This window comes from Triticum aestivum, chromosome 5D, assembly GCF_018294505.1.
Source record: "Triticum aestivum cultivar Chinese Spring chromosome 5D, IWGSC CS RefSeq v2.1, whole genome shotgun sequence".
Lineage (NCBI taxonomy): Eukaryota > Viridiplantae > Streptophyta > Magnoliopsida > Poales > Poaceae > Triticum > Triticum aestivum.
Genome location: NC_057808.1, coordinates 429,531,701 through 429,558,692, shown reverse-complemented (window position 1 = coordinate 429,558,692; position 26,992 = coordinate 429,531,701). Strand labels below are relative to the sequence as shown.

The 26,992-nt window shown below is 48.4% G+C and overlaps 1 protein-coding gene across 1 annotated transcript; it reads left to right on the top strand.

Annotated features, from left to right (window-relative positions):
- Positions 1-4,655: 4,655 nt before the first annotated feature.
- Positions 4,656-5,325, top strand: LOC123125289 (basic blue protein). The gene is made up of 2 exons (XM_044545805.1): positions 4,656-4,862; positions 4,955-5,325. The coding sequence occupies exons 1-2, from the start codon at positions 4,694-4,696 to the stop codon at positions 5,323-5,325; spliced, it is 540 nt and encodes a 179-aa protein (XP_044401740.1). The 5' UTR covers positions 4,656-4,693.
- Positions 5,326-26,992: the final 21,667 nt, after the last annotated feature.

The following is a 26,992-nucleotide window of genomic DNA, read 5'->3' as shown; positions in this document are numbered from 1 at the left end:
GGAAATTTTTGAAATACTATGTTCGCCAACAAAAAGTGGAGAGGAACGGCTGCCATTTCATGTTGTTCCCCCTGCCATCCTTCTTCTCCTTTGCTGCTGCCTTTAGAGCAGCAGCATGAGCAACAGCATTGGGCTGAGCCAGTAGAAATGGAGGAACCATAGGCGGCACCTCAAAAACCTCTGAATCAAGACGCATCTGTTCCAGAGGAAGCTGCGAGTCCTCGACGTAGGATGGCGGGAACTAGCTCTCGGACAGCACGATGGCCTGACTAAACTCTTACGTGGTCATGTCCTACAAACGTGAGTGTCGTCAACACCACAAGACACTACACATGGACAATATGAACTAGCAGTACAACATGGACAGATCGAACTACCAGTACATCTTGGACAGATCAAACTAGCATTACATCATGGACAGATCAAACTAGCAGTAACACATGCACAAGCATACCACAACATAACAGAGCACTAATCATGGAGAATAGAGCACTAATCATGGACACATGGATGATCTTGTTCAACACTTGCACACTAGCATAGCACCGATTCATCCATGACCACTAACTACCAACACTTGCCCACATGGAAACAACCCCTAGCATGCTCCAAATCCATCACAACTAGCTACTACACCATCACAGTCAAATGGATCGGACGACCTAACCTTAGCACATGGACAGATCTGGATAGAACTAGAAGAGAGGAGGTGGTGATTGAACTTACAGAGGCCATCGGAACGGCCGCGGAGGAGGTGCCTGGCATGTCGGAGAGGAGGAGGAGGAGTCGACCCGCCGCCATAGTCAACCGGTCGCCAGAGTAGATGTGCCGCTTACCTCGTCGTCGAAGTGGATCTGCACCAGAGGGAAACCTCGAGAGGGGGAAAATGGTGGCGGGAGTTTTGGCGGTGACCCTCTAGGGCTCCCGAATCAGTGGGCGGTGACTCGAATTTGTCCCGCCGCTTTTTCAGAGATGCGCCATCGCTCCCGCCATCTCCCTCCCCTGCGCGGTCCGGCGCGGCGTTCCCTTCCCCTGCGTCGCTCGAGCCTGGCTTATTGGAAACGGCTGATTCAGCCGTTCCTAGCGGGCCAGGGTAAGGGGTGTTTTGAGGTTCATGCTATGCGGGCCAAACAGTAAACATAGGCATCCAAACAGCTCATTTTCATCCCGCGCGGATCTGGCTGGGCCTAATGCAGGCTACCAAACGCGTCCTTGATGGACATACCGAGGTGATACGCGCACGGAAAAGACGCCGGACTTAGTATGACTCCAAGCGTGATCCTCAATTCCTGGCCCACCCACAATGATACGTTTAATCTCCATCACGTCATCATCTGAGAAGGCTTGCTGCAGTTTTGTTTCATCCCAAGCACGCCCCTGTTGATTCATAAGATCAGCCACGTTTAGCACATGTGGTACATGTTCAGCACCCAGTGGCACTAAACTACTACTACGGGGGATCCAATTATCATGATAGGCATTAACTTTAGAGTCATCCCCTATTCTCCAAATTAGTCCGTGCATTAGCAGATTTCTACCATGTATCAAACTTCTGCAAGTATAAGAGCAACCTTGAGGACACGCCGCAGCCATACTATCCGTGTCCGGAAAATAGCGAGCCTTCAAGACTCGAGCACATAGACAGTTCGGGGCTGTCGGGATCCGCCACACTTCTTCGGCCAAGAGAGCTAGATTGAACATCTCAAAATCTCTGAAACCCATGCCACCTTCATGTTTCCTTGTGCACATTTTCTCCCATGCCACCCAATAGACTTTCTGCTCGTCGTTGGCTGTCCTCACAAGAATTTCAAAGAGATTGATTTCAGGTTCCGACACATTTTCTTGGAGAGCCGGAAGACATTAATCAAATAAGTTAGTGTTGCCTGTAACACCGACTTGACAAGTACCTCTCTTGCCGCCTTCGAAAAGTGTGTTGTGTGCATGCACATTCGGGAGCTACTAATCGGCACTTCGAGCGCCGATTGACTCTACTCGCGCTCGTAAACGTTGCATAGCGGGCCGGCCCATTACGTGACTGAAAAGAAAAACATGCAGAAAAACAATGGGAGAGCTGGGATTCAATCTCAGTACATCACGTCTTGCAGACTAACGCAACAACCAATGGACCAAACACATTTTGTTCTCTATTAGTAGAAAACAGCGCTAGTTAATCTTTTTTTAATAAAATGTTAACTTTTGAAAACTACTTGAAAAGTTCGTCGATTTTGAAAACAAATTCATCGATTTGAAAAAAAAAATCATCAATTTTTAAGAGAAGTTCACAAAAAAAAATTAATCAATTTTGAAAAAGAGTTCATTGATTTTGAAAAAGGTTCATCAAATCTGCAAAAAGTTCTTTCAAGTTGAAAGAGTTCATCGAAGTTGAAAAAAAATCATCGATGTGAAAAAAAATCATTTAATTGAAAAAAGTTCATCGAATTCGGAAAGTAGTTCATCTATTTTTTTAAAGTTCACAAATTTGAAAAGAGTTTATCGATTTTGAAAAAATGTTCACGAGTTTGAATGAAAGTTCATGGATTTTGGAAATGTTTCATCGATTTTGAAGAAAAATTTCATGAATTTCTCATGAATATGCATTCAAGAAAAAAGAAAGAAAAAAAGAAAATTGAATGAAAACATCCAGAAAAAACCCATGACTAAGGAAAGATATAAAAGGAAAAAAAATCAAAGTGTTTCACAACGTGGTGGGATTGCTGAGTGGTTGGTGCCCTTCCCTTCGAATGTAGAGGTTGTGAGTTTGAAGGAGTCGCCAGCACCTTTTTTTGGGAGTTTACGGAAAATAATATGGGCCGGCCCAGGTAAGTGCACCTTCAGCGCCAGTTAACAAAATGCATGTTAACGGACGCTGAAGGCGCCGAATAGAAAATGCCTGCACATCCGCCCGGTCACAAAGGAAAACAAAATGGAACAGCCAAAAAAATATGGAAACTGTGGCAAAACAGTGCATCCAGCTAGGCCGTGGCCCAAGGGCGTTATGCTTTGGTAATAAAAACAAGCACTGCCGTTGTTCAGAAAAGAAATACTGCCAGCCCAACTAGCTTGTTTCGTACGGCCCGGCTACTAATTTTCCACTGTAAAAATACAGGGCAAATTACCGAGTCCTTTTTTGGGAAGGAGGACCAAAGAAATTTAAGTTCTGAAGGAGGACGAATTAACGAGTGAATTTATTTGATGACCACCTCAAAGAGGTGAGAGCTTATTTAGAAGCTCTTCTTTTACTAAAAAATACATAAATTTTGACATTTACTTCAAAAAGAAGTAAAATTACCTTTCTTTTTCTGTCTCTTTATGTATTATTTTCCACAGAAACTAGTGTTTTTCTTTTGATAACAAGACACACACACACACACACCAGTATTTAAATCCTAGTGCGTACAGTCACCCTACGGATCTACCACCCCACCAAGAGTCTCTTAAATCCTTGATATCCCCATATATGTTCATGTATCCCCTTCATTCTTGGTTGTGCGAAGGAGCTCCACGCGCGCCCTAGTGTCATATTTCTCCTACCATCAAATGGTGGGTGAGATTTCCAGGAGAAATCCTTAGCTCCAGGTTCTTGGAACGAACGATGGTGGTGGTTAGATCACATCCTCCTTTGAAATCATCACCTTGGAGAGCGAGGATTCAATTATTTATGGCTCCTCGAGAGGATGGTAGAATTAAGGGCGGCGGGCCAGATTGCTAATGTTTGTGCATCGGGGCGGCGACCTTGGAACAATGGTGGGTAGCGGCTCTAAGTGGAAGGGCAATGACTCCATGTGGCTTGGGTGTCAATTCTGTGTTGCTAGTGCGGCAGTGTTGTTGCATCGGTCGATGCCCCCAGAGGGGGCAACTTGACTTTATGTCAAGTGGTGGCCCGAATGAGTTGGGGCAGCGGTTGTGGTCTGTGAGTGACCATTTATGTAGCCTGGGTTGTAGACAGTTGGGTTGTGCGGCGTTGCATCTTGAGGATGAGTGGTGATACGTCAGGTAGTGGCCCAGAAGGAAGTATTGGTGGACTGCACAGGGCGTGGCAGAGGGTTGGAAGTTGGGGCATCGGCCCTGAAACTGCAACAGCTTTGATGGCGGTAGCTTCGTGTTGCACAGGGCGACGGGTGGTCGTTGGCATTTTGGCTTATGCAGTGAGCGCATGATCTTGCGGTTTTGCAAGTCCTGAGTTTGCCCCTCTCATTCTCTTTAACGGTGGTGCCAGGCTTGCTAGTTTGGCAAATGGTTTCCCATTAAGTTATGTGTTTTCGATTGGCATCTCTCGAGAGCACATCTGGTGCACCTGGCCACCTGGGTAATCAGTGCTACCGATGCACCGAACCCGGTTGCACATTAGAAAATGTTTGAAAAAATTCAAAAAGATAGTGCATTGACACAACTTCATTCGATGTTGTCACAAATTTTTATATCAAAAGTTAAAAAATGGCATGAGATACAAAAATGACAAATTTGACATTCGGATTGATGTCAAAATTAAGCTTAATTGTGCCAGACACGTCAGCCAGTGAGCGACAACGACCATGGCAACCTGCAACAACCCCGGGAAACATAGACAGAGGCGCGTGATGACATGAAAGAACACCACCTAACTTGTGCGAAAACATCTTCTACTGAAAAAGTCCAAAGTCGTCGTCCCCTCATACGCACACACACCCCCCTTAGCTAGGCTCCCCTACCAATCATGGCGTCCACCGGCATCCTAATGCTTCTCCTTGCGACGGCGGCCATGGCAGGCCCACGCCACGCCGGCGCGACGGAGTACACCGTCGGCGACTCCGACGGGTGGACCATCGGCCCCAACTACCTGGCCTGGTCGCAGAAGTACAACTTCACCACCGGCGACACGCTCGGTATGAACCATTTCCGTTGGTCCTCAGCACAAGATATATCTTTCGGTGGTCTTGACGCTCGCTGCCGCGCGATGGCCCGCCGGCCGGTGCAGCGTTCAACTACGTGCCGCGGCAGCACGACGTGTACCGGGTGACGCGGGACGCGTTCCAGACGTGCGAGCCGACGGCGGGGCAGACGGTGCGCAAGTGGGCGTCAGGCCGCGACGTCGTCGACCTCGCCGCGACGGGGGACTACTACTTCATCTGCAACATCACCGGCCACTGCCTCGGCGGCATGAAGTTCTCCGTCGCCGTGGGCGCGCCGCCTCCTCCTCCGCCGTCACCCCCTCCCCCGCCGGCCTTCCCGACTGCCATGCCGCCACCTCCAAGCTTCAGCGCGTGCGGATACCGCCTGGCGTTGCCGGACTTGGCGAGGACTGCCGGCCTCGCTGCGATCGGGCTGTGGATCAGCTTGCTGTCATGACGGTGATGAATCAGAACGTTCACTTTACTTGTGATCGTCTACTCTTTTCTGAGTTTATTACTGGGTCGCCTCTGAGCTGGAATTTGGATTATTGCATATGAATTTTGCATCTGATGTGTCTGTAGAGTTCATGATAATCTCGTAATTTTGGCAGAGAAGCAGAGTTAAACAGAAACTAAGAATCTAGCAAGGGCAAGCCGACTGTTGCAGCCAGCATCCAGGCATACTGAACAACTATTTCCAAAAAATTACCCCCACTATATCTATCATTATCTCAACCCATGGTGTTCACTTTGTCGATCATCGTTACCGTACGATCATCACCAGTTCTTAGATACCAGCCATCACTAATTCGACAATCCAACGAGGGCCATCCCCACCTCGATAGCGCAGCTCGATTCCACGAGGTAGCCTTTGGACATGTCCATGATCATGCTGAGCGGGCAAAATTTGGAAAAACCCCATCGATGTTGACAGTCACGCGGAAACACCACGAGTCCTGCAAATACGGCAAGATTCATAGATATATAATCAGTCAAGATCAACGCAGAACAAACTGTCAGCGCCCCTGAAGCTGACCCAGCCCACGGTGCACGGCCCAAGCGTGCACGCGTGGCCAACAAGCGAGTGTTGGGCCCGGAGTGGGTGACAGCGGCCCAGACCCGCGCAGCGACTACTTAAGCCCCAGCCTTCAGAAGTAGAACCATCCAATGAATCACGGAGACGGCAGCGGCTATCACCTTTCCCCTTTTCCTCCGAACCCTAGTTCTTCCCCATTCTTGTACTCAAATCAAGCCTGTAATTGAGAGCGAGTGCTGATAATCCATACTACTGTAAGGAAGGCCCTATCATCTGGTATCAGAGACCAAACTCCACCCTCTCCGCAGCGTTCTGGCGCGTCTCGTTGAGACCAGGAGCCTGCATCAAGCCCGAGCGCATCTCGAGGCCATGGATCCGAGCGTCTCTGCGTTCCTCACCAAGCTGGAGGCCAAGATCGAGGCCTCTATGTACGCGCAGACCAAGGCCCAGCAGGCGACATCCGCCAAGATCGACGAGGTCCTCAAGTGGCGGCCCGACCTGGAGCGTTGGGTGGCGGATCTGAGCGATGGGGTGGCGGCGTCAGCTCGCTCAGCCCACGGCGCCCAAGGAGGGCGAGGAACCGCCCTCGACGCAAGATCCGCAGCAACAACCGCCTGCGACACACGGCGTCCACATCGGACCCGTGCTCGGCGCGGCGACCCATCAGCGAGGGCCCGATGGCCATGGCATCTTCAACATATCACGGGGGTCGTCGGCGGTGTCGTTCCAGACGCCGCCGCCGCTCCCGGCAAGCGGTCAGTCCGATTCTCTTTTGTCTCCATCTATGGTCTCTCCTTTTGCTCATGCGAGCCAGATGCTCGCTGGATTGGGCCAAGCACACCCATCGATTTCATTTCCTCAATTTACGGGCGAGAACCCGAACCTCTGGAAAACCCTGTGCGAACATTATTTTTCCATGTTTGCTATTCATATAGCGTTTTGGGTTCCGATGGCGGTGCTCAATTTTTCTGGAACTGCATCAGTTTGGCTGCAGACAATTCAGAAGCACCTGTCGGAGTTCGATTGGGACGCATTTACTTCTTTGTTGTGCGCCCGTTTTGGTCGGGATCGCCACCAAATGCTGATCCGCCAATTCTATTCCTTGCGACAGACCACTTCAGTAGCTGACTATATCGAAAAATTTGAGATGATCATTAATCACTTGAGTTCCTATTCTGACTCTATTCATCCTTACTACTTTCTCACTCGTTTTGTGGAGGGCTTGAGGACCGACATCCGAGCTGTGGTGCTAGTCCAGAGACCACCCGACCTGGACACGGCGTGCTCTTTGGCGCTCTTGCAAGAGGAGGTGCTAGGCGGCACGTTCGGGGCGCTGCCCAGACCACCCGACGTTGCAACCAAAGCAGCGGTTCCACTGCCGCTTCCACCACCCCCGAGCCGCCCCGCACCAGCAGCGGGCGCGACTGATCGACGAGGCACGGACGCCGCACGCGCCGAATCCACCAAGCTCAAGGCGCTGCGGGACTATCGCCGCGCCCGCGGGCTGTGTTTCAAGTGCGGTGAAAAGTGGGGGCACGATCATGTCTGCCCCACTTCGGTCCAGCTGCACGTCGTCAAGGAACTTCTGGATGTCTTCGGCATCGACAACACCATCGACATGCAGCTACCACCACCTGAAGACACAGTCATGGCTATCTCTCTCTCGGCTGTGTCCGGGGGCGTATCAGCCAAAGCATTCCAGTTGCGCGCCTGGATTCAAGGCCGCGAGGTGCTCATGTTGGTGGACTCCGACAGCACCAACTCGTTCATCGATCAAGAGCTCGCAGCGAATCTTTCCGGCGCGCGCCCTCTTCCACGCGCATGTCGTGTTCGCGTAGCGGACGGGGGCGAACTCCTCTGTTCTGCGGTGGTGCCAGCTTGCGAATGGTGCACTCAGGGGCACGATTTTCGCACAGATCTGAAGGTGCTCGCCTTGGGTACTTATGACGCAATCCTCGGCATGGACTGGCTGGAGCACCATAGTCCAATGACGCTGGATTGGCGTGCCAAGTCTCTGGAGTTCCAATCTCCATTGGGCACAGTCAAGCTGCAGGGGCACGACTCTGAATCGTCGACTTGTCTGCTCATCAACGCAGTGCAACTCCAAAGTATGTGCAAAAACAAGGTTGTCAGTCATATTGTGCACCTGTGTCCCATATCTGAAGACCAAACTGAAGGGCAACATATTCCTGAATGTCTGCAACCTATACTGGATGATTTCATTGATGTCTTTGGAGAACCAGAAGGGCTGCCACCAAAGCGCTCGTGCGATCACAAGATACAACTGCTACCAGGAGCTCAGCCTTTTAGCATCAGGGCATACAGACACAAGCCGGAACAGAAAGATGACATCGAGCGACAGGTTGCAGAACTCTTGAAATCGGGGTCCAAGCCAGCAACAGCCCGTTCTCGTCTCCGGTGATTTTGGTCAAGAAAAAGGATGGCACATGGAGAATGTGTGTCGATTACAGGCAACTCAATGCTCTCACATGTGTGGCGAAGTTTCCGGTCCTGATAATCGAGGAATTATTGGACGAGTTGCAAGGGGCTCAGTGGTTCTCTAAATTGGACCTGCGAGCAGGGTATCATCAGATACGGATCGCTGAAGGGGATGAGTTCAAAACAGCATTCCAGACCCACTTCGGACAGTTTCAATTTTAGGTGCTATCGTTCAGCCTGGCGGGAGGTCCAGCCACTTTCAATGGAGCAGTTTACACAACTCTGAAACCAGTCAACAGGAAGTGTGTGTTGATGTTCTTCGACGACATCCTCATTTTCAGCCACACACTCGCTGAACACAAGGAGCATCTTCGGCAGGTCTTGGCACTGTTGCGCAGGGATCAATGGAAGGTTAAGCTTAGTAAGTGTGCGTTCGGCCAACAACAACTCATATATCTGGGGCACGTCATCAGTTCAAAAGGAGTGGCTACCGAACCAAGCAAGGTTAAAGCAGTGGCAGAGTGGCCAACACCGGTCAATGTCAAAGAAGTCAGAGGTTTCCTCGGCCTTGCACGTTACTACAGGCGCTTTATCAGGCACTTTGGGATGCTCGCTCGACCCCTGTTCAACTTGCTCAAGAAAGGAGTGCCTTTTGTCTGGACTTCCATCACAGAACAAGCTTTCCAGGCCTTGAAGAATCAGCTCATCATAGCCCCAGTCTTTGCCTTGCCTGACTTCTCTCAGCAATTTGTGATTGAGACGGACGCCAATGACAAAGGAGTGGGAGCAGTACTTCAGCAACGTGGTCACCCAATCGCGTTTATGAGCAAGGCTCGCTGCCCAAGGTACCAAGAACTATCTGCATATGAGAAAGAGTACCTCGCAATACTTGTCGTGGTGGACCAATGGAGGCCTTACCTGCAACACGCTGAATTTCTGATCCTCACTAATCAACGCAGTCACTGAAGGAAATATGCCCTAGAGGCAATAATAAAGTATTATATATTTCCTTATATCATGATAAATGTTTATTATTCATGCTAGAATTGTATTAACCGGAAACATAATACATGTGTGAATACATAGACAAATAGAGTGTCACTAGTATGCCTCTACTTGACTAGCTCCTTAATCAAAGATGGTTATGTTTCCTAGCCATAGACATGAGTTGTCATTTGATTAACAGGATCACCTCATTAGGAGAATGACGTGATTGCCATGACCCATTCCGTTAGCTTAGCACCCGATCGTTTAGTATGTTGCTATTGCTTTCTTCATGACTTATACATGTTCCTATGACTATGAGATTATGTAACTCCCGTTTACCAGAGGAACACTTTGTGTGCTACCAAACGTCACAACGTAACTGGGTGATTATAAAGGTGCTCTACAGGTGTCTCCAAAGGTACTTTTTGGGTTGGCGTATTTCGAGATTAGGATTTGTCACTCCGATTGTCGGAGAGGTATCTCTGGGCCCACTCGGTAATGCACATCACTATAAGCCTTGCAAGCATTGTGACTAATGAGTTAGTTGCGGGATGATCTATTACGGAACGAGTAAAGAGACTTGTCGGTAACGAGATTGAACTAGGTATCGAGATACCGACGATCGAATCTCGGGAAACTAACATACCGATGACAAAGGGAACAACAAATGTTGTTATGCGGTCTGACCGATAAAGATCTTCGTAGAATATGTGGGAGCCAATATGGGCATCCAGGTCCCGCTATTGGTTATTGACCGGAGAGGTGTCTCGGTCATGTCTACATAGTTCTCGAACCCAAAGGGTCCGCACGCTTAAAGTTACGATGACAGTTATATTATGAGTTTATATGTTTTGATGTACCGAAGGTTGTTCGGAGTCCCGGATGTGATTACGGACATGACGAGGAGTCTCGAAATGGTCGAGACATAAAGATTGATATATTGGACGACTATATTCGGACATCGGAAGTGTTCCGGAGAAGTTTCGGATTAAACCGGACTGCCGGAGGGTTACCGGAACCCCCCGGGGAAGTATTGGGCCTTAGTGGGCCTTGAGGGGAGAGAGAGGGCAGCAGCCAGGAGGTTGTGCACCCCCTCCCAGGAGGAGTCCTAGTTGGACTAGGAGAGGGGGGCGCAGCCCCCTTTCCCTCTCCCTCTCCCTCTCTTTCCTTCCCCCCTTCTTTTCCTAGTAGGACTAGGAAAGGGGAGTCCTACTCCTACTAGGAGGAGGACTCCCCCCCTCTCTTTGGCGCGCCAAGGGCAGCCGGCCTCCCCCTTGCTCCTTTATATACGGGGGCAGGGGGGCACCTCTAGACACACTTGATATACTTTATTTTAGCCGTGTGCGGTGCCCCCCTCCACCAGATTACACCTCGATAATACCGTCGCGGAGCTTAGGCAAAGCCCTGCGTCGGTGGAACATCATCATCGTCACCACGCCGTCGTGCTGACGAAACTCTCCCTCAACACTCGGCTGGATCGGAGTTCGAGGGACGTCATCGAGCTGAACGTGTGTAGAACTTGGAGGTGCCGTACGTTCGGTACTTGATCGGTCGGATCGTGAAGACGTATGACTACATTAACCGCGTTGTGATAACGCTTCCGCTGTCGGTCTACGAGGGTACGTGGACAACACTCTCCCCTCTCGTTGCTATGCATCACCATTATCTTGCGTGTGCGTAGGAATTTTTTTGAAATTACTACGTTCCCCAACAGTGGCATCCGAGCCTGGTTTTATGCGTTGATGCTATGCACGAGTACGTAGAACACAAGTGAGTTGTGGGCGATATAAGTCATACTGCTTACCAGCATGTCATACTTTGGTTCAGCGGTATTGTGAGATGAAGCGGCCCGGACCGACATTACGCGTACGCTTACGCGAGACTGGTTTCACCGTTGCGAGCACTCGTTGCTTAAAGGTGACCGGCGGGTGTCTGTCTCTCTCACTTTAGTTGAACTGAGTGTGGCTACGCCCGGTCCTTGCGAAGGTTAAAACAGCACCAACTTGACAAACTATCGTTGTGGTTTTGATGCGTAGGTAAGAACGGTTCTTGCTAAGCCCGTAGCAGCCACGCAAAACTTGCAACAACAAAGTAGAGGACATCTAACTTGTTTTTGCAGGGCATGTTGTGATGTGATATGGTCAAGACATGATGTGATATAATTTGTTGTATGAGATGATCATGTTTTGTAACCGAGTTATCGGCAACTGGCAAGAGCCATATGGTTGTCGCTTTATTGTATGAGATGCAATCACCATGTAATAGTTTTACTTTATCTCTAAGCGGTAGCGATAGTTGTAAAAGCAATTAGTTGGCGAGACGACAACGATACTACGATGGAGATCAAGGTGTCGCGCCGGTGACGATGGTGATCATGACGGTGCTTCGGAGATGGTGATCACAAGCACGGTGCTTCGGAGATGGAGATCACAAGGACAAGATGATGATGGCCATATCATATCACTTATATTGATTGCATGTGATGTTAATCCTTTATGCATCTTATCTTGCTTTGATTGACGGTAGCATTATAAGATGATCTCTCACTAAAATTTCAAGATAAAAGTGTTCTCCCTGAGTATGCACCGTTGCGAAAGTTCTTTGTGCTGAGACACCACGTGTTAATCGGGTGTGATAGGCTCTACGTTCAAATACAACGGGTGCAAAACAGTTGCACACGCAGAATACTCAGGTTAAACTTGACGAGCCTAGCATATACAGATATGGCCTCGGAACAGAGAGACCGAAAGGTCGAGCGTGAATCATATAGTAGATATGATCAACATAGTGATGTTCACCATTGAAACTACTCCATCTCACGTGTTAATCAGACATGGTTTAGTTGCTTTGGATCACGTAATCACTTAGATGATTAGAGGGATGTCTATCTAAGTGGGAGTTCTTGTGATTGAGACGGACGCCAGTGACAAAGGAGTGGGAGTAGTACTTCAGCAACGTGGTCACCCAATCGCGTTTATGAGCAAGGCTCGCTGCCCAAGGTACCAAGGACTATCTGCATATGAGAAAGAGTACCTCGCAGTACTTGTCATGGTGGACCAATGGAGGCCTTACCTGCAACACGCTGAATTTCTGATCCTCACTAATCAACGCAGTCACTGAAGGAAATATGCCCTAGAGGCAATAATAAAGTATTATATATTTCCTTATATCATGATAAATGTTTATTATTCATGGTAGAATTGTATTAACCAGAAACATAATACATGTGTGAATACATAGACAAACAGAGTGTCACTAGTATGCCTCTACTTGACTAGCTCGTTAATCAAAGATGGTTATGTTTCCTAGCCATAGACATGAGTTGTCATTTGATTAACAGGATCACCTCATTAGGAGAATGACGTGATTGACATGACCCATTCCGTTAGCTTAGCACCCGATCGTTTAGTATGTTGCTATTGCTTTCTTCATGACTTATACATGTTCCTATGACTATGAGATTATGCAACTCCCGTTTACTAGAGGAACACTTTGTGTGCTACCAAACGTCACAACGTAACTGGGTGATTATAAAGGTGCTCTACAGGTGTCTCCAAAGGTACTTGTTGGGTTGGCGTATTTCGAGATTAGGATTTGTCACTCCGATTGTCGGAGAGGTATCTCTGGGCCCACTCGGTAATGCACATCACTATCAGCCTTGCAAGCATTGTGACTAATGAGTTAGTTGCGGGATGATGTATTACGGAACGAGTAAAGAGATTGAACTAGGTATCGAGATACCGACGATCGAATCTCGGGCAAGTAACATACCGATGACAAAGGGAACAACGTATGTTGTTATGCGGTCTGACCGATAAAGATCTTCGTAGAATATGTGGGAGCCAATATGGGCATCCAGGTGTGACACCCAAAATTTTATTTGGCTTTTTCAAGACTTATATTTTATTTGAGGAGGGTATTTAAAATTTTCTTCTAAAGAACCCACCTTCTCAAAAACTTTCTTTTATGGCAAGTGTTTTATTTGGATTCACCCAAGACTTGATTTTGGTCTTGGAGGTTTTCCCTTTTTTAATTTGGACTCAAAGCCAAATGCTTTTCACTTAGGAAAAATTTCTTTTGAAATCTTTTAAATGGCACTATGGTATTTTTGAGTGATCTTTCCTCCTTTTCAAAAGTTCCTCTTGCCATGACCCAAGTGGAAATCCACTGCCATAAACTTTTCCCCACCTTTGGATCATGATGTACCTCAAATACAGCAAGTTGAACCCCTCCATATAATTTTTCCCATTTATTTCTTATCAAAAACAATTTCTGCCTTCTATCTTGATCCTTGGAGGTTCTCAAAGGAGCTACCCTTTCTGCTTTGAATTTTCCCTCCAAACCAATTCCCCTAGCTAGTCCTTTGAACCCTCAACCAAGATCCAGGAAGATCCACTGGTCTTCAGTTCAAATTTTTCAAACTATACTTGCTGCAAGTTTGGACCAGATTTGCCAAATTTGATGAAATTCATTCAAATTCTTCTCCTAAAAATCTGAGAAAAATCAGGCAGCCTCTGGGTGCATTTAGAGGTCACCTCACCAAGTCCCAGCTCCAGGAAAAAATTTCTTCTTGCCAAATCATTTCGTCGAACAGCTACTGGACACTGTTGCTGTCACGTTCAGTTAAGTTCAGAGAACAGTTTCAGTGCACTGTCGTTTTCTTCAGTGTTCGTTGTCCATCTCGCCAGTGTCGCTGTGGCGTCTTGCTCCCCGCCCCCTCCCCCTTGTCCTCTACACCGCACGAGCGCCTGGATGGTAGCGGGCGTCGGCGACGAGCAGGAGGAGGTGCGCCGCCCCGTGACCGACGGCAGCGGCGGCTTTGCGGCCGCCAGAGAGGAGCGCAGCGTGGACGGCGCCACCCAGCGCCGCCCAAGCCACCGGAGGCCGCCGCGTGGCCACCCACTCCCCAGTGCGCGCTGCCACCCTCGTCATGAACCGCTAGGCGCGGAGCACGCTCTCTGCCGCCGCCGTGCCCGTACGGCCACCCCGTCGAGGACCGGCGCCATTACGCCAAGACCGACCAAGATTAGCAGGGGAACGGCACCAATACACCTCCCTGATGCTGCCTGGCCACTGAAGCTCCCTGCCAAGCCATTGGCTCGCCGTAATTGCTCGCCGGAGCGACCCCGTTCACGGCCACCCCCTCGAACCGCCTATAAATAGAGGCCCCGAGCTCCAACTCGAACCCACACCACCTCTGCACACCTCCAACGCCACACCTAGCCACTGGTAGAGCCACGGAAGAGCTTTCTTCCCCAACTCCGGCCGCCGCGACCCGCCACGGGATCCAGCTCGATTCGCTCCCGTGCGTGCACCTCTAACCCCCAACTCTTGCCAGTAGCTCTCTTATGCATCCACTCTCCTGACCCGCGCTTAATTTCGGAGTTTGCAGCACCCACCGGAGTTCTCCACCATCACCCGAGCCGCCGTCCGCCGGAGAAAGTGTCGCCGTCGACGTAGTGCTCTCCGACGACCAAGTCCACCACCCACCGACGCGGAAGAACACACTGAACCTCTTGGTACACTCCGATCTCCCTGACTCGCCGTGGTTCGACGCCGGCGACCACCGCAGCCTTCGGGCGCCGGCGAGGATTTAAACCTGACATGTGGGACCCCCACGTCAGCCTCTCTTCTTTCTCTCCCCAAAGTGTTTTCCATTGGCCCCTTCGGGCAAGTACGTTTTCTCTGTGGGCTGGCGCGTTTCCCTTCGAACCGTTTTCTATTTTCTCAGTTAAGTCCCTGGTTCTTTTCTATTTCATCACAAATTAGTCCCTGGACAAAAACCCTTATAACTTTTTAATAAAAAGTGATTTTTGAGTGATTCTTTTTCTGACAGTCTTATATTTTTGTCTAGTTTTTTATAGTGTTTATTTGGAAATTTTTTGGGACAACTTTTATACACGCGATGATTTTCACGTTAGTATACGTTTTCGCTATACCGTAGGTTCCGGAAGAGGTGACGGAGCCGCGAACTTCGCCGAGCTAGACTCCGACTTCTCCGAACCAGGCAAGCATGTTTGAACCTTTGATATGACGGGTGTTTTGCATGTTTGCTTGAATGGTTTGTGCATGGCATATGAGCATCGGTGAGTATCTCGTTGCATGTAAGGCAACTACCCGTGTGTTCTGAAGTTACTGTGATCTCTGATGAGAGATGGCCTAGTCATGTGGTGACATGAAAGGCAGTAAGGTGGTATTGTTGTAGCATGCCAGCCTTACGATGTCCGATAAACTCCAATGTTAACGTGGACTGAGTCACGTTATCATTCTTCCCCTTTCCGTGCCGCCACATGTTTTCTGCCAAGAATACGGTTTAGTAAGTTGGTAACCTCTTTCCGTGTACACACCAAATAGAGGGGCCGGGATGAGGGTTCCATGGCCCTGGATTAAAGCCAGTCATCCGGTCAGGGGGCATGGGTGTTTGCGGTTGGGACCGAGAAGGGGGCACCCCTTAGAGCGCGCGTATATAAATTTGATCCCATGCTACGCGAGGTTGTAGCCTCCCCGTCTCAAGGTTTTTCTTGAACGTTGCCGAGGGTGATTCCTGGCTTCGGAATGTTGAATGGGTGTGTACTGGTTAGATGTGTTTCTTACAAAACACCGTAAACGGAACTAGTCCCCGTGACTACTGAAATCTGTTGGCTGTGGTTAAAGTACAAACTCTGCAGAGTCAAATCCTTCCAAGTCATCGTATCCATGGTCAAAGACCGTGACCCATGTACCCGTATCTATGTCAAGTTCTCATGGTATAATCCCCGGTGAACAAGCTTGAGTGGTAAACCCAGTTTAATTGTTATTCCTGTGGATGGACTAACCTTTTATTTAGCTCGTACTTGTATTGATTTATATTCTTGAGTTACTGAATTATTGAGTTAAGATATAAGCCCTTTATGTGATGTCGCTCAGACGTCCGACTGTGGCATGCACTGTTATCTATTCTTTCAATATAAGCCCTTTATGTGATGTCGCTTCAGACATCTGACTGTGGCACTCTTGTTATTTACTTTTGATATAAGCCCTTTATGTGATGTCGCTTCAGACGTCCGACTGTGGCACTCCTGTTATTTACTTTTGATATAAGCCCTTTATGTGATGTCGCTCAGACGTCCGACTGTGGCATGCACTGTTGTTTATTCTTTCAATATAAGCCCTTTATGTGATGTCGCTCAGACGTCCGACTGTGGCACGCACTGTCTTTTATATTCTATTATAAGTCCTTTATGTGGTGTCACCTTGACGCCCGACTGCGGCATTGTTATTCTTGTATTTTCCTCTCGAGGAGTCATTCAGACACTCGTTTGGCCCTAAGTATTTATTTGGGGATTTTGGGAGGACTACCGCCCGACTTCTCTTTTATTTTCCCACGCATTATTGTTTCTTTGTCGGAGTGCACTTGTTAATCTGTCCGCATGCATCATGTTTACATTTGTTATATCTTATGTCCGAACTGTCTTGCGAGTACTTTCATAGTACTCACCTGGCTTGTTGATTTGGCTAGATGTTGACGAAGGCGATCTCATGGATGAAGAGTTTGATAGTGAGTCCGATGCCTAGAGGAATCCCAGTCAGTCCCGTGCGATCCTAGATATTGGTCACTTGTATCATATACGCTTCCGCCACCCGCAATAAGTCTCCTCGAGCCTCGCTCCGACGCTCGAAGAGCTGTTAGTTTTCAGGAGTCATATCACCCACTTCGCTGTGATATATCCACCACCGCTTTTATCGCGAGTCAGTAGATTTGCCACCCTATCCGCCTTTATGTATTATTGGCATGTTTGTAATAAATTGTTGAGCAGTCTCCGCTCAACTTTGTATTATATTCAGTACTCCTGGTATTTTCTTCTGTGATCAAGATTTTGTCTACCAGTAAGAAGGAATTCTTCTCTACTGGTCCGTAAAAGGGATCGGTCTCTCAATAAATATTTTTATTGGAAAACCGGCCGTGACAAGCTTGGTACCAGAGCCAGGCTGACTGTAGGAAGCCACTAGGTGCGCTCGCTAATCGGTTATTAGCGTCTTTTGTGCTTTTTCAGCATTTTGCAATTGTAGCTAATTTTTCTGTTGGTCATCATAAATTTATGACATGACTACTCAGAATTTTTGCCTACTTTTGTAGATGGCTGGCAGCAACTGCGAGACTCGGGTGTTCACTAACGTGCCCAAGGGGTTTGTCAAACTCCTCGTCTCCATCACCAAGCTCGCAATCGGGCCAGCGACTCGTCCGGAGTTCACGCTTTATCAGCGCAAGCTCAGCGACGACGTGTCTATGCACCAGGCCGTGGTGCAATTCAAGGGAGGACATTCTGCGTCTCGCCACTTCCGTTTTGTGGGAAGGGCCATGCCTACGGAGAGGCATGCCATGCAGGTGGCTGCCCGTGAGGCGATAGCTCGCCTTCGGGACATTCTTCCTATGATGAAGACCCGTCGCTACCGCTACCTCCCATGCCATGTGCCATATAGTTGTCACTATGCATTCGCCTGCCATAGGGGAGAGCGAGATGAAGCCATCGAGATGGTTGTGGAGTACCTCAAGGCTCTGGAAAAATCTTTCGACAACCTCGTGGACGATCTCGTGGCTGCTCGCATGGACTTAGTCCGGGGTGGTCCTGCCAGCAGGAAGGAGCTTCTCCACACGGCACCGCCTCTGACATTCGTATCATCCTCAACATCTTATGCACCGGCCATTTTGGCCACTGCTCGCCGTCTGCCTACCACTGAGGAGTTCGACCGAGTCATCGCTCCTACTCCAGTCAGAGCTGCACCGCCTGCCGCACCCGCACTGCCGCCCGTCGCTCCCGCACCATCACCTCAGCACTGTGCTACGCGCCTGGAGCCTGCTAGAGAGGAGGTGGAGGTTGAGTCTCCTGTACCGCTGGGTCTTACCCTCGGCAAGGGGAAGGACATCGTCACCATCTCCGACTGAGTGCGCCGAGTAGCCGTGCGTCGTGTCTGCTTGTATGATATGTTTTATGTGTTTAAGCTTGTAGTAGTTGTGTACGCTGCTTTCCGGAGAGCTGTGCAAGTCTTAATAACATGTCAGGAATGGGTACGCACATCCTGAGTGCCGTATCGTACGTTTGCGTTTCGCGTGTAAGATTTGTGTTTATGCAGTCATTTCTCCGAGCGAAATCGTTTATGTTTTCTTGAAGAATCTTGAGGTCTTTTAAATTATTGCCTTTGCAAGATTTTCCGGGTGCCACATAGTTCTTCTCATGAATTTTTGCTAAATAATACCCCAGAGTGGAAAATGTCTCGTCCGTGGACTCGTTCCATGCCCAATCAGCCAGAAGAAGTTTATGGAACACAGACCAGCAAAAATTTCACTCAGGGACAGTCTAGTCAACAGGACAGCGAAGCGGCCTTATCGCAAGTATGCCGCCTTTTCGAACAAAGCCAGCAACAGCACCAAGAGATGATGAATCACGTCATCAATATGGGAAACCACCGTGAGCCCTATCAACCACACTCAGAGTTGTCTGAATTACAGAAGACTCGCCCTCCAACTTTTGCTCATACCGATAGGCCACTTGAAGATTGGCTTCGTGATATCGAAAGGAAGCTAATTATTGCGCAGTGTTCAGATCATGAGAAGGTGCTTTATGCACCCCACTACCTTACTGGAGCAGCTGCAGCATGGTGGGAAAACTTCCTACACATGCACCCCAGTGAACACAACATCACCTGGGAGGAGTTCAAGGAAGGCTTTCGTGGGGCACACATCCCCAGGAGCATAATAAAAATCAAGAAGAGAGAATTTGATGACCTCAAGCAGAGAGGCATGTCAGTGACAGAATACAACGGTTAGTTTACCCAGCTATCTCGTTATGCCTACGACGAGCATATGACTGAGAACAAGAGGATGGAGAAATTCTTGGACGGCCTGGCACCGGCGTTAATATGCCAACTAGTCGTGCACACTTTCCCGGATTTTAAAACTCTGGTTGACAAGGCCATTACCTTGGAGAATGAGCGCCGCAGCTTGGAGGATATCCGTAAGCGAAAGAGGGACAAGACGACTCTTGCTCGCAACAACCGAAGCAGGACTGAGGTCCCGAGGACTGAAGCAAGGAAATCCACAACTACTGATCTAAGGCCAACCAGACAGTTTCATTCCGGGGACAAGGACTTCACGTACCGTCCAGGGGTCACATGCTATGCTTGTGGTGAAGAAGGGCACTATGCTAAACAGTGCCCAAAACCAAGGAACTCGGCCCCCAAGCCAAAGAATGGTGGGAACAATCCAGCCCCCAAGCGCAACAATTTCAACCCCAACAACAATCACAGGAAGGGTCACCTGAACCATGTGACCAGGGAAGAAGCGCAGAATGCCCCAGACATCGTGCTCGGTACGTTCCCTGTCAACACAGTACCTGCCACGGTTTTGTTTGATTCTGGAGCTTCCCATTCGTTCGTTTCGAAGAGTTTTGTTTTACAACATGGTTTTTCGATACTTCCCTTGGAAAAATCTATGATCATCAAGTACCCCGGAAATAAGCAGACCGCTCAGAGTTACTGCCAAGGAGTGATCATTGAGTTCGAAGGACTAAAGTTCCAAGCTAATCTCATCGTGTTGGAAAATAAAGGACTGGATGTCATCCTAGGGATGGACTGGTTAACCACCAACAAGGGATTTATTGACTGTTTCAATCAGACTGTGATCCTCACTCATCATCACGGCAAGACAATAAAGGTCACAGCTCAAGAAAGACCACGGTCACGGCAACCAAAATTGAACAAAGTGGACATTTCAGAATTGAGAAAAGTTCCAGTGGTGTGTGAGTTTCCAAACATATTCCTTGAAGAACTACCAGGCATGCCACCAGACCGAGAGATAGAGTTCTACATTGAACTAGCACCCGACACCGCTCCCATCTATAAGAAACCTTATAGAATGGCACCCTCAGAATTGGTAGAGTTGAAGAAGCAGACAAAGGAATTATTGGACAAAGGTTTTATCCGAGCCAGCTCCTCACCATGGGGTTCACCAGTGCTGTTCGCCAAGAAAAAGGATGGGACACTGAGATTGTGTATAGACTATCGAGCTCTCAATATGTTCACCATCAAAAACAAATATCCGATGCCACGGATAAATGATTTGTTTGACCAGCTCACACAAGCCAAGGTGTTCTCAAAAATTGATTTGAGATCAGGATATCACCAATTGAAAGTACGGACAGAAGATATCCCTAAGACAACATTCACTTCCAGATATGGGTTATATGAGTTCACAGTAATGCCATTTGGATTAACGAACGCCCCCGCATATTTCGTCCACCTCATGAACAAAGTGTTTATGAAATTTATGGACAAATTTGTTGTAGTGTTCATTGACGATATTCTGGTATATTCAAGAACACCAGAAGAGCATGTTGAGCATCTCAAAATTGTTTTGGGTGAATTAAGGAAACATCAGTTGTACGCCAAATTTAGCAAGTGTGAATTTTGGCTAAGGCAAGTTGGTTTCCTAGGCCACATATTAACCCAAGAAGGCGTGGTCGTAGACCCAGAGAAAGTCAAAGCCATACTTGACTGGAAGCCACCAGCCAACGTGACAGATGTGCGGAGTTTCCTTGGAATGGACGGATATTACAGAAGATTTATAGAAGGATTCTCCACTGTCGCAAAACCAATGACACAGTTGCTCAAGAAAGACAAGAAGTTTGTATGGACGGAAGCCTGCAAGAAAAGCTTCCAAGAGCTCAAGAAGAAACTAACGACCGCACCGGTCTTAACTGTGCCAGACATACACAAGAGTTTTGAAGTATATTGTGACGCATCCCGGAAGGGCCTCGGATGTGTGCTGATGCAGGATGGCAAAGTTGTCGCGTATGCTTCCAGGCAACTACGGAAGCATGAGGAAAATTATCCAACTCATGACTTGGAGCTAGCAGGGGTCATCCATGCACTCAAGGAGTGGAGGCACTTTCTGTTGGGAAATCGTTGTGAAGTATATACGGACCATAAGAGCCTTAAATATATTTTCACACAGCCAGAGCTAAATTTACGCCAACGACGCTGGTTGGAATTGGTCAAGGACTATGATGTCGGCATTCACTACCATCCAGGGAAGGCAAATGTAGTGGCTGATGGCCTTATTCGGAACCCCAGCCCGGGCAACGACGAACCACAAAACTTGAGGCCTGAGTTTCAGCAGGAGTTCGCTAGACTCAACATGGTGTTAGTCTCTGAGGGCACCGTATCAAATCTGGAGATACATCCCACCCTCGTGGAACAAATCAAGAAGGCTCAGCAAGGGCACCCCAGCATCGAAGGAATAAAGAGGAAAATGAGCCTTGGCAAGACTTCAGAGTTCGTCACAGACAGTGAAGGAATATTATGGTACGGGGACAGACTTTGCGTCCCGAACATTGAGGAACTCAAGCAACAAATCCTAACCGAGAGCCACACCTCTCCATACTCAATCCACCCTGGAGGAACCAAAATGTACAAAGACATTCAGGAAAGATTTTGGTGGCACGGTATGAAAAGGGATATAGCCGCATTTATTGCTTGTTGCGATTCATGTTAGCGCATCAAAGCCGAACATCAAAAGCCAGCAGGGCTGCTACAACCAAACATGATACCTGAGTGGAAATGGGATGAGATTGGGATGGACTTCATCGTCGGACTACCTCGATCGCAACGCGGAAATGATGCCATATGGGTCATCACAGATAGGCTAACCAAGGTAGCCCATTTCATTCCCGTAAAGACGACCTACTCCACTCAAAGGCTAGCCAAGCTTTATCTCTCTCGTATAGTCTGTCTGCATGGAGTCCCAAAAACTATAATATCCGACCGAGGCACTCAATTTGTCTCAAAATTTTGGGATCACTTACAACAAGCTCTGGGCACGCAACTAGCATTCAGTACAGCGTACCACCCTCAGACTGATGGACAAACGGAATGCGTAAACCAAATCTTAGAGGACATGCTGAGAGCCTCTGTGCTCACCTATGGATCCAGTTGGGAAGAAAGTTTGCCGTATGCCGAGGTTGCTTACAACAACAGTTACCAGGCCAGCCTGCAAATGGCACCCTTTGAAGCATTGTACGGACGGAGGTGTCGTACCCCACTAAATTGGTCAGAAACAGGTGACAGTCGTATCTTCGGCCCAGACATGCTCAAGGAGGCCGAGGAGAAGGTTAAACAGATCAGGGACAGACTCAAGACAGCTCAAAGCCGACAAAAGAGCTATTACGATCAAAAACATCGTGAGGTCAGCTTTGAACCTGGTGAGTTCGTATACCTACGAGTGTCTCCTATGAGGGTCCTGCAACGGTTCAAAATTAAGGGGAAGCTAGCCCCGAGATTTATTGGACCATTCTGTGTGACTGCACAAAGAGGCACAGTAGCCTACCAACTAGACCTACCCAAGGAGCTGTCAGACGTCCATGACGTATTCCACGTCTCGCAATTGAGAAAATGTATGAGTAACCCGGAAAAGCATGTGTCTCATGAAAGCATTGATGTGCAACCAGATCTCACCTACAGAGAACGGCCAGTAAAGATATTGGGAGAGTCTGAACAGAGGACCCGACAGAAAACAACTAAATTTTTCAAAGTCCAGTGGAGCAACCACGCCGAGGATGAAGCTACTTGGGAAAGAGAAGATTTTCTTCAGGCAGAATATCCATATCTATTTGAGGATCAACTGAAATCTCGAGGACGAGATTTTTCCTAAGGGGGTAGGTGTTGTGACGCCCTAAATTTTATTTGGCTTTTTCAAAACTTTTATTTTATTTGAGGAAGGTATTTAAAATTTTCTTCTAAAGAACCCACCTTCTCAAAAACTTTCTTTTATGGCAAGTGTTTTATTTGGATTCACCCAAGACTTGATTTTGGTCTTGGAGGTTTTCCCTTTTTTAATTTGGACTCAAAACCAAATGCTTTTCACTTAGGAAAAATTTCTTTTGAAATCTTTTAAATGGCACTATGGTATTTTTGAGTGATCTTTCCTCCTTTTCAAAAGTTCCTCTTGCCATGACCCAAGTGGAAATCCACTGCCATAAACTTTTCCCCACCTTTGGATCATGATGTACCTCAAATACAGCAAGTTGAACCCCTCCATATAATTTTTCCCATTTATTTCGTATCAAAAACAATTTCTGCCTTCTATCTTGATCCTTGGAGGTTCTCAAAGGAGCTACCCTTTCTGCTTTGAATTTTGCCTCCAAACCAATTCCCCTAGCTAGTCCTTTGAACCCTCAACCAAGATCCAGGAAGATCCACTGGTCTTCAGTTCAAATTTTTCAAACTATACTTGCTGCAAGTTTGGACCAGATTTGCCAAATTTGATGAAATTCATTCAAATTCTTCTCCTAAAAATCTGAGAAAAATCAGGCTGCCTCTGGGTGCATTGAGAGGTCACCTCACCAAGTCCCAGCTCCAGGAAAATTTTCTTCTTGCCAAATCATTTCGTCGAACACCTACTGGACACTGTTGCTGTCATGTTCAGTTAAGTTCAGAGAACAGTTTCAGTGCACTGTCGGTTTCTTCTGTGTTTGTTGTCCATCTCGCCAATGTCGCTGTGGCGTCTTGCTCCCCGTCCCCTCCCCCTTGTCCTCTGCACCGCATGAGCGCCTGGATGGTTGCGGGCGTCGGCGACGAGCAGGAGGAGGTGCGCCGCTCCGTGACCGACGGCAGCGGCGGCTTTGCGGCCGCCAGAGAGGAGCGCAGCGTCGACGGCGCCACCCAGCGCCGCCCAAGCCACCGGAGGCCGCCGCATGGCCACCCACTTCCCAGTGCGCGCTGCCACCCTCATTGTGAACCGCTAGGCGTGGAGCACGCTCTCTGCCGCCGCCGTGCCCGTATGGCCACCCCATCGAGGACCGGCGCCATTACGCCAGGACCGACCAAGATTAGCAGGGGAACGGCACCAGTACACCTCCCTGACGCTGCCTGGCCACTGAAGCTCCCTGCCAAGCCATTGCCTCGCCGTAATTGCTCGCCGGAGCGACCCCGTTCACGGCCACCCCCTCGAACCGCCTATAAATAGAGGCCCCGAGCTCCAACTCGAACCCACACCACCTCTGCACACCTCCAACGCCACGCCTAGCCACTGGTAGAGCCACGGGAGAGCTTTCTTCCCCAACTCCGGCCGCCGCGACCCGCCACGGGATCCAGCTCGATTCGCTCCCGTGCGTGCACCTCTAACCCCCAACTCTTGCCAGTAGCTCTCTTATGCATCCACTCTCCTGACCCGCGCTTCAATTCGGAGTTTGCAGCACCCACCGGAGTTCTCCACCATCACCCGAGCCGCCGTCCGCCGGAGAAAGTGTCGCCGTCGACGTAGTGCTCTCCGACGACCAAGTCCACCACCCACCGACGCGGAAGAACACACTAAACCTCTTGGTACACTCTGATCTCCCTGACTCGCCGTGGTTCGACGCTGGCGACCACCGCAGCCTTCGGGCGCCGGCGAGGATTTAAACCTTACATGTGGGACCCCCACGTCAGCCTCTCTTCTTTCTCTCGCCGAAGCGTTTTCTGTTGGCACCTTCGGGCAAGTACGTTTTCTCTGTGGGCTGGAGCGTTTCCCTTCGAACCGTTTTCTGTTTTCTCAGTTAAGTCCCTGGTTCTTTTCTGTTTCATCACAGATTAGTCCCTGGACAAAAACCCTTATAACTTTTTAATAAAAAGTGATTTTTGAGTGATTCTTTTTCTGACAGTCTTATATTTTTGTCTAGTTTTTTATAGTATTTATTTAAAAAAAAATTGGGACAACTTTTATACACGCGATGATTTTCACGTTAGTATACGTTTTCGCTATACCGTAGGTTCCGGAAGAGGTGACGGAGCCACGAACTTCGCCGAGCTAGACTCCGACTTCTCCGAACCAGGCAAGCATGTTTGAACCTTTGATATGACGGGTGTTTTGCATGTTTGCTTGAATGGTTTGTGCATGGCATATGAGCATCGGTGAGTATCTCGTTGCATGTAAGGCAACTACCCGTGTGTTCCGAAGTTACTGTGATCTCTGATGAGAGATGGCCTAGTCATGTGGTGACATGAAAGGCAGTAAGGTGGTATTGTTGTAGCATGCCAGCCTTACGATGTCCGATAAACTCCAACGTTAACGTGGAATGAGTCACATTATCATTCTTCCCCTTTTTGTGCCGCCACATGTTTTCTGCCAAGAATACGGTTTAGTAAGTTGGTAACCTCTTTCTATGTACACACCAAATTGAGGGGCCGGGATGAGGGTTCCATGGCCCTGGATTAAAGCCAGTCATCCGGTCAGGGGGCATGGGTGTTTTCGGTTGGGACCGAGAGGGGGGCACCCCATAGAGCGCACGTATATAAATTTGATCCCATGCTACGCGAGGTTGTAGCCTCCCCGTCTCAAGGTTTTTCTTGAACGTTGCCGAGGGTGATTCCTGGCTTTGGAATGTTGAATGGGTGTGTACTGGTTAGATGTGTTTCTTCCAAAACACCGTAAACGGAACTAGTCCCCGTGACTACTGAAATCCGTTGCCTGTGGTTAAAGTACAAATTCTGCAGAGTCAAATCCTTCCAAGTCATCGTATCCATGGTCAAAGACCGTGACCCATGTACCCGTATCTATGTCAAGTTCAAATGGTATAATCCCCGGTGAACAAGCTTGAGTGGTAAACCCAGTTTAATTGTTATTCCTGTGGATGGACTAACCTTTTATTTACCTCGTACTTGTAATTATTTATATTCTTGAGCTACTGAATTATTGAGTTAAGATATAAGCCCTTTATGTGATGTCGCTCAGACGTCCGACTGTGGCATGCACTGTTATCTATTCTTTCAATATAAGCCCTTTATGTGATGTCGCTTCAGACGTCCGACTGTGGCACTCTTGTTATTTACTTTTGATATAAGCCCTTTATGTGATGTCGCTTCAGACGTCCGACTGTGGCACTCCTATTATTTACTTTTGATATAAGCCCTTTATGTGATGTCGCTCAGACGTCCGACTGTGGCATGGACTGTTGTTTATTCTTTCAATATAAGCCCTTTATGTGATGTCGTTCAGACGTCCGACTGTGGCACGCACTGTCTTTTATATTCTATTATAAGCCCTTTATGTGGTGTCGCCTTGACGCCCGACTGCGGCATTGTTATTCTTGTATTTTCCTCTCGAGGAGTCATTCAGACACTCGTTTGGCCCTCAGTATTTATTTGGGGATTTCGGGAGGACTACCGCCCGACTTCTCTTTTATTTTCCCACGCATTATTGTCCCTTCGTGTGAGTGCACTTGTTAATCTGTCCGCATGCATCATGTTTACATTTGTTATATCTTATGTCCGAACTGTCTTGCGAGTACTTTCATAGTACTCACCTGGCTTGTTGATTTGGACAGATGTTGACGAAGGCGATCTCATGGATGAAGAGTTTGATAGTGAGTCCGACGCCTAGAGGAATCCCTGTCAGTCCCGTGCGATCCCGGATATTGGTCACTTGTATCATATACGCTTCCGCCACCCGCAATAAGTCTCCTCGAGCCTCGCTCCGACGCTCGAAGAGCTGTTAGTTTTCAGGAGTCATATCACCCACTTCGCTGTGATATATCCACCACCGCTTTTATCGTGAGTCAGTAATTTGCCACCCTATCCGCCTTTATGTATTATTGGCGTGTTTGTAATAAATTGTTGAGCAGTCTCCGCTCAACTTTGTATTATATTCAGTACT

Bases quoted from the DNA above. Each gene is read 5' to 3' on its own strand.
- LOC123125289 (XM_044545805.1), top strand. From the start codon at position 4,694: ATGGCGTCCACCGGCATCCTAATGCTTCTCCTTGCGACGGCGGCCATG. The intron at 4,863-4,954 runs GTATGAACCATT...CGGCCGGTGCAG, and splicing joins CACCACCGGCGACACGCTCG to CGTTCAACTACGTGCCGCGG.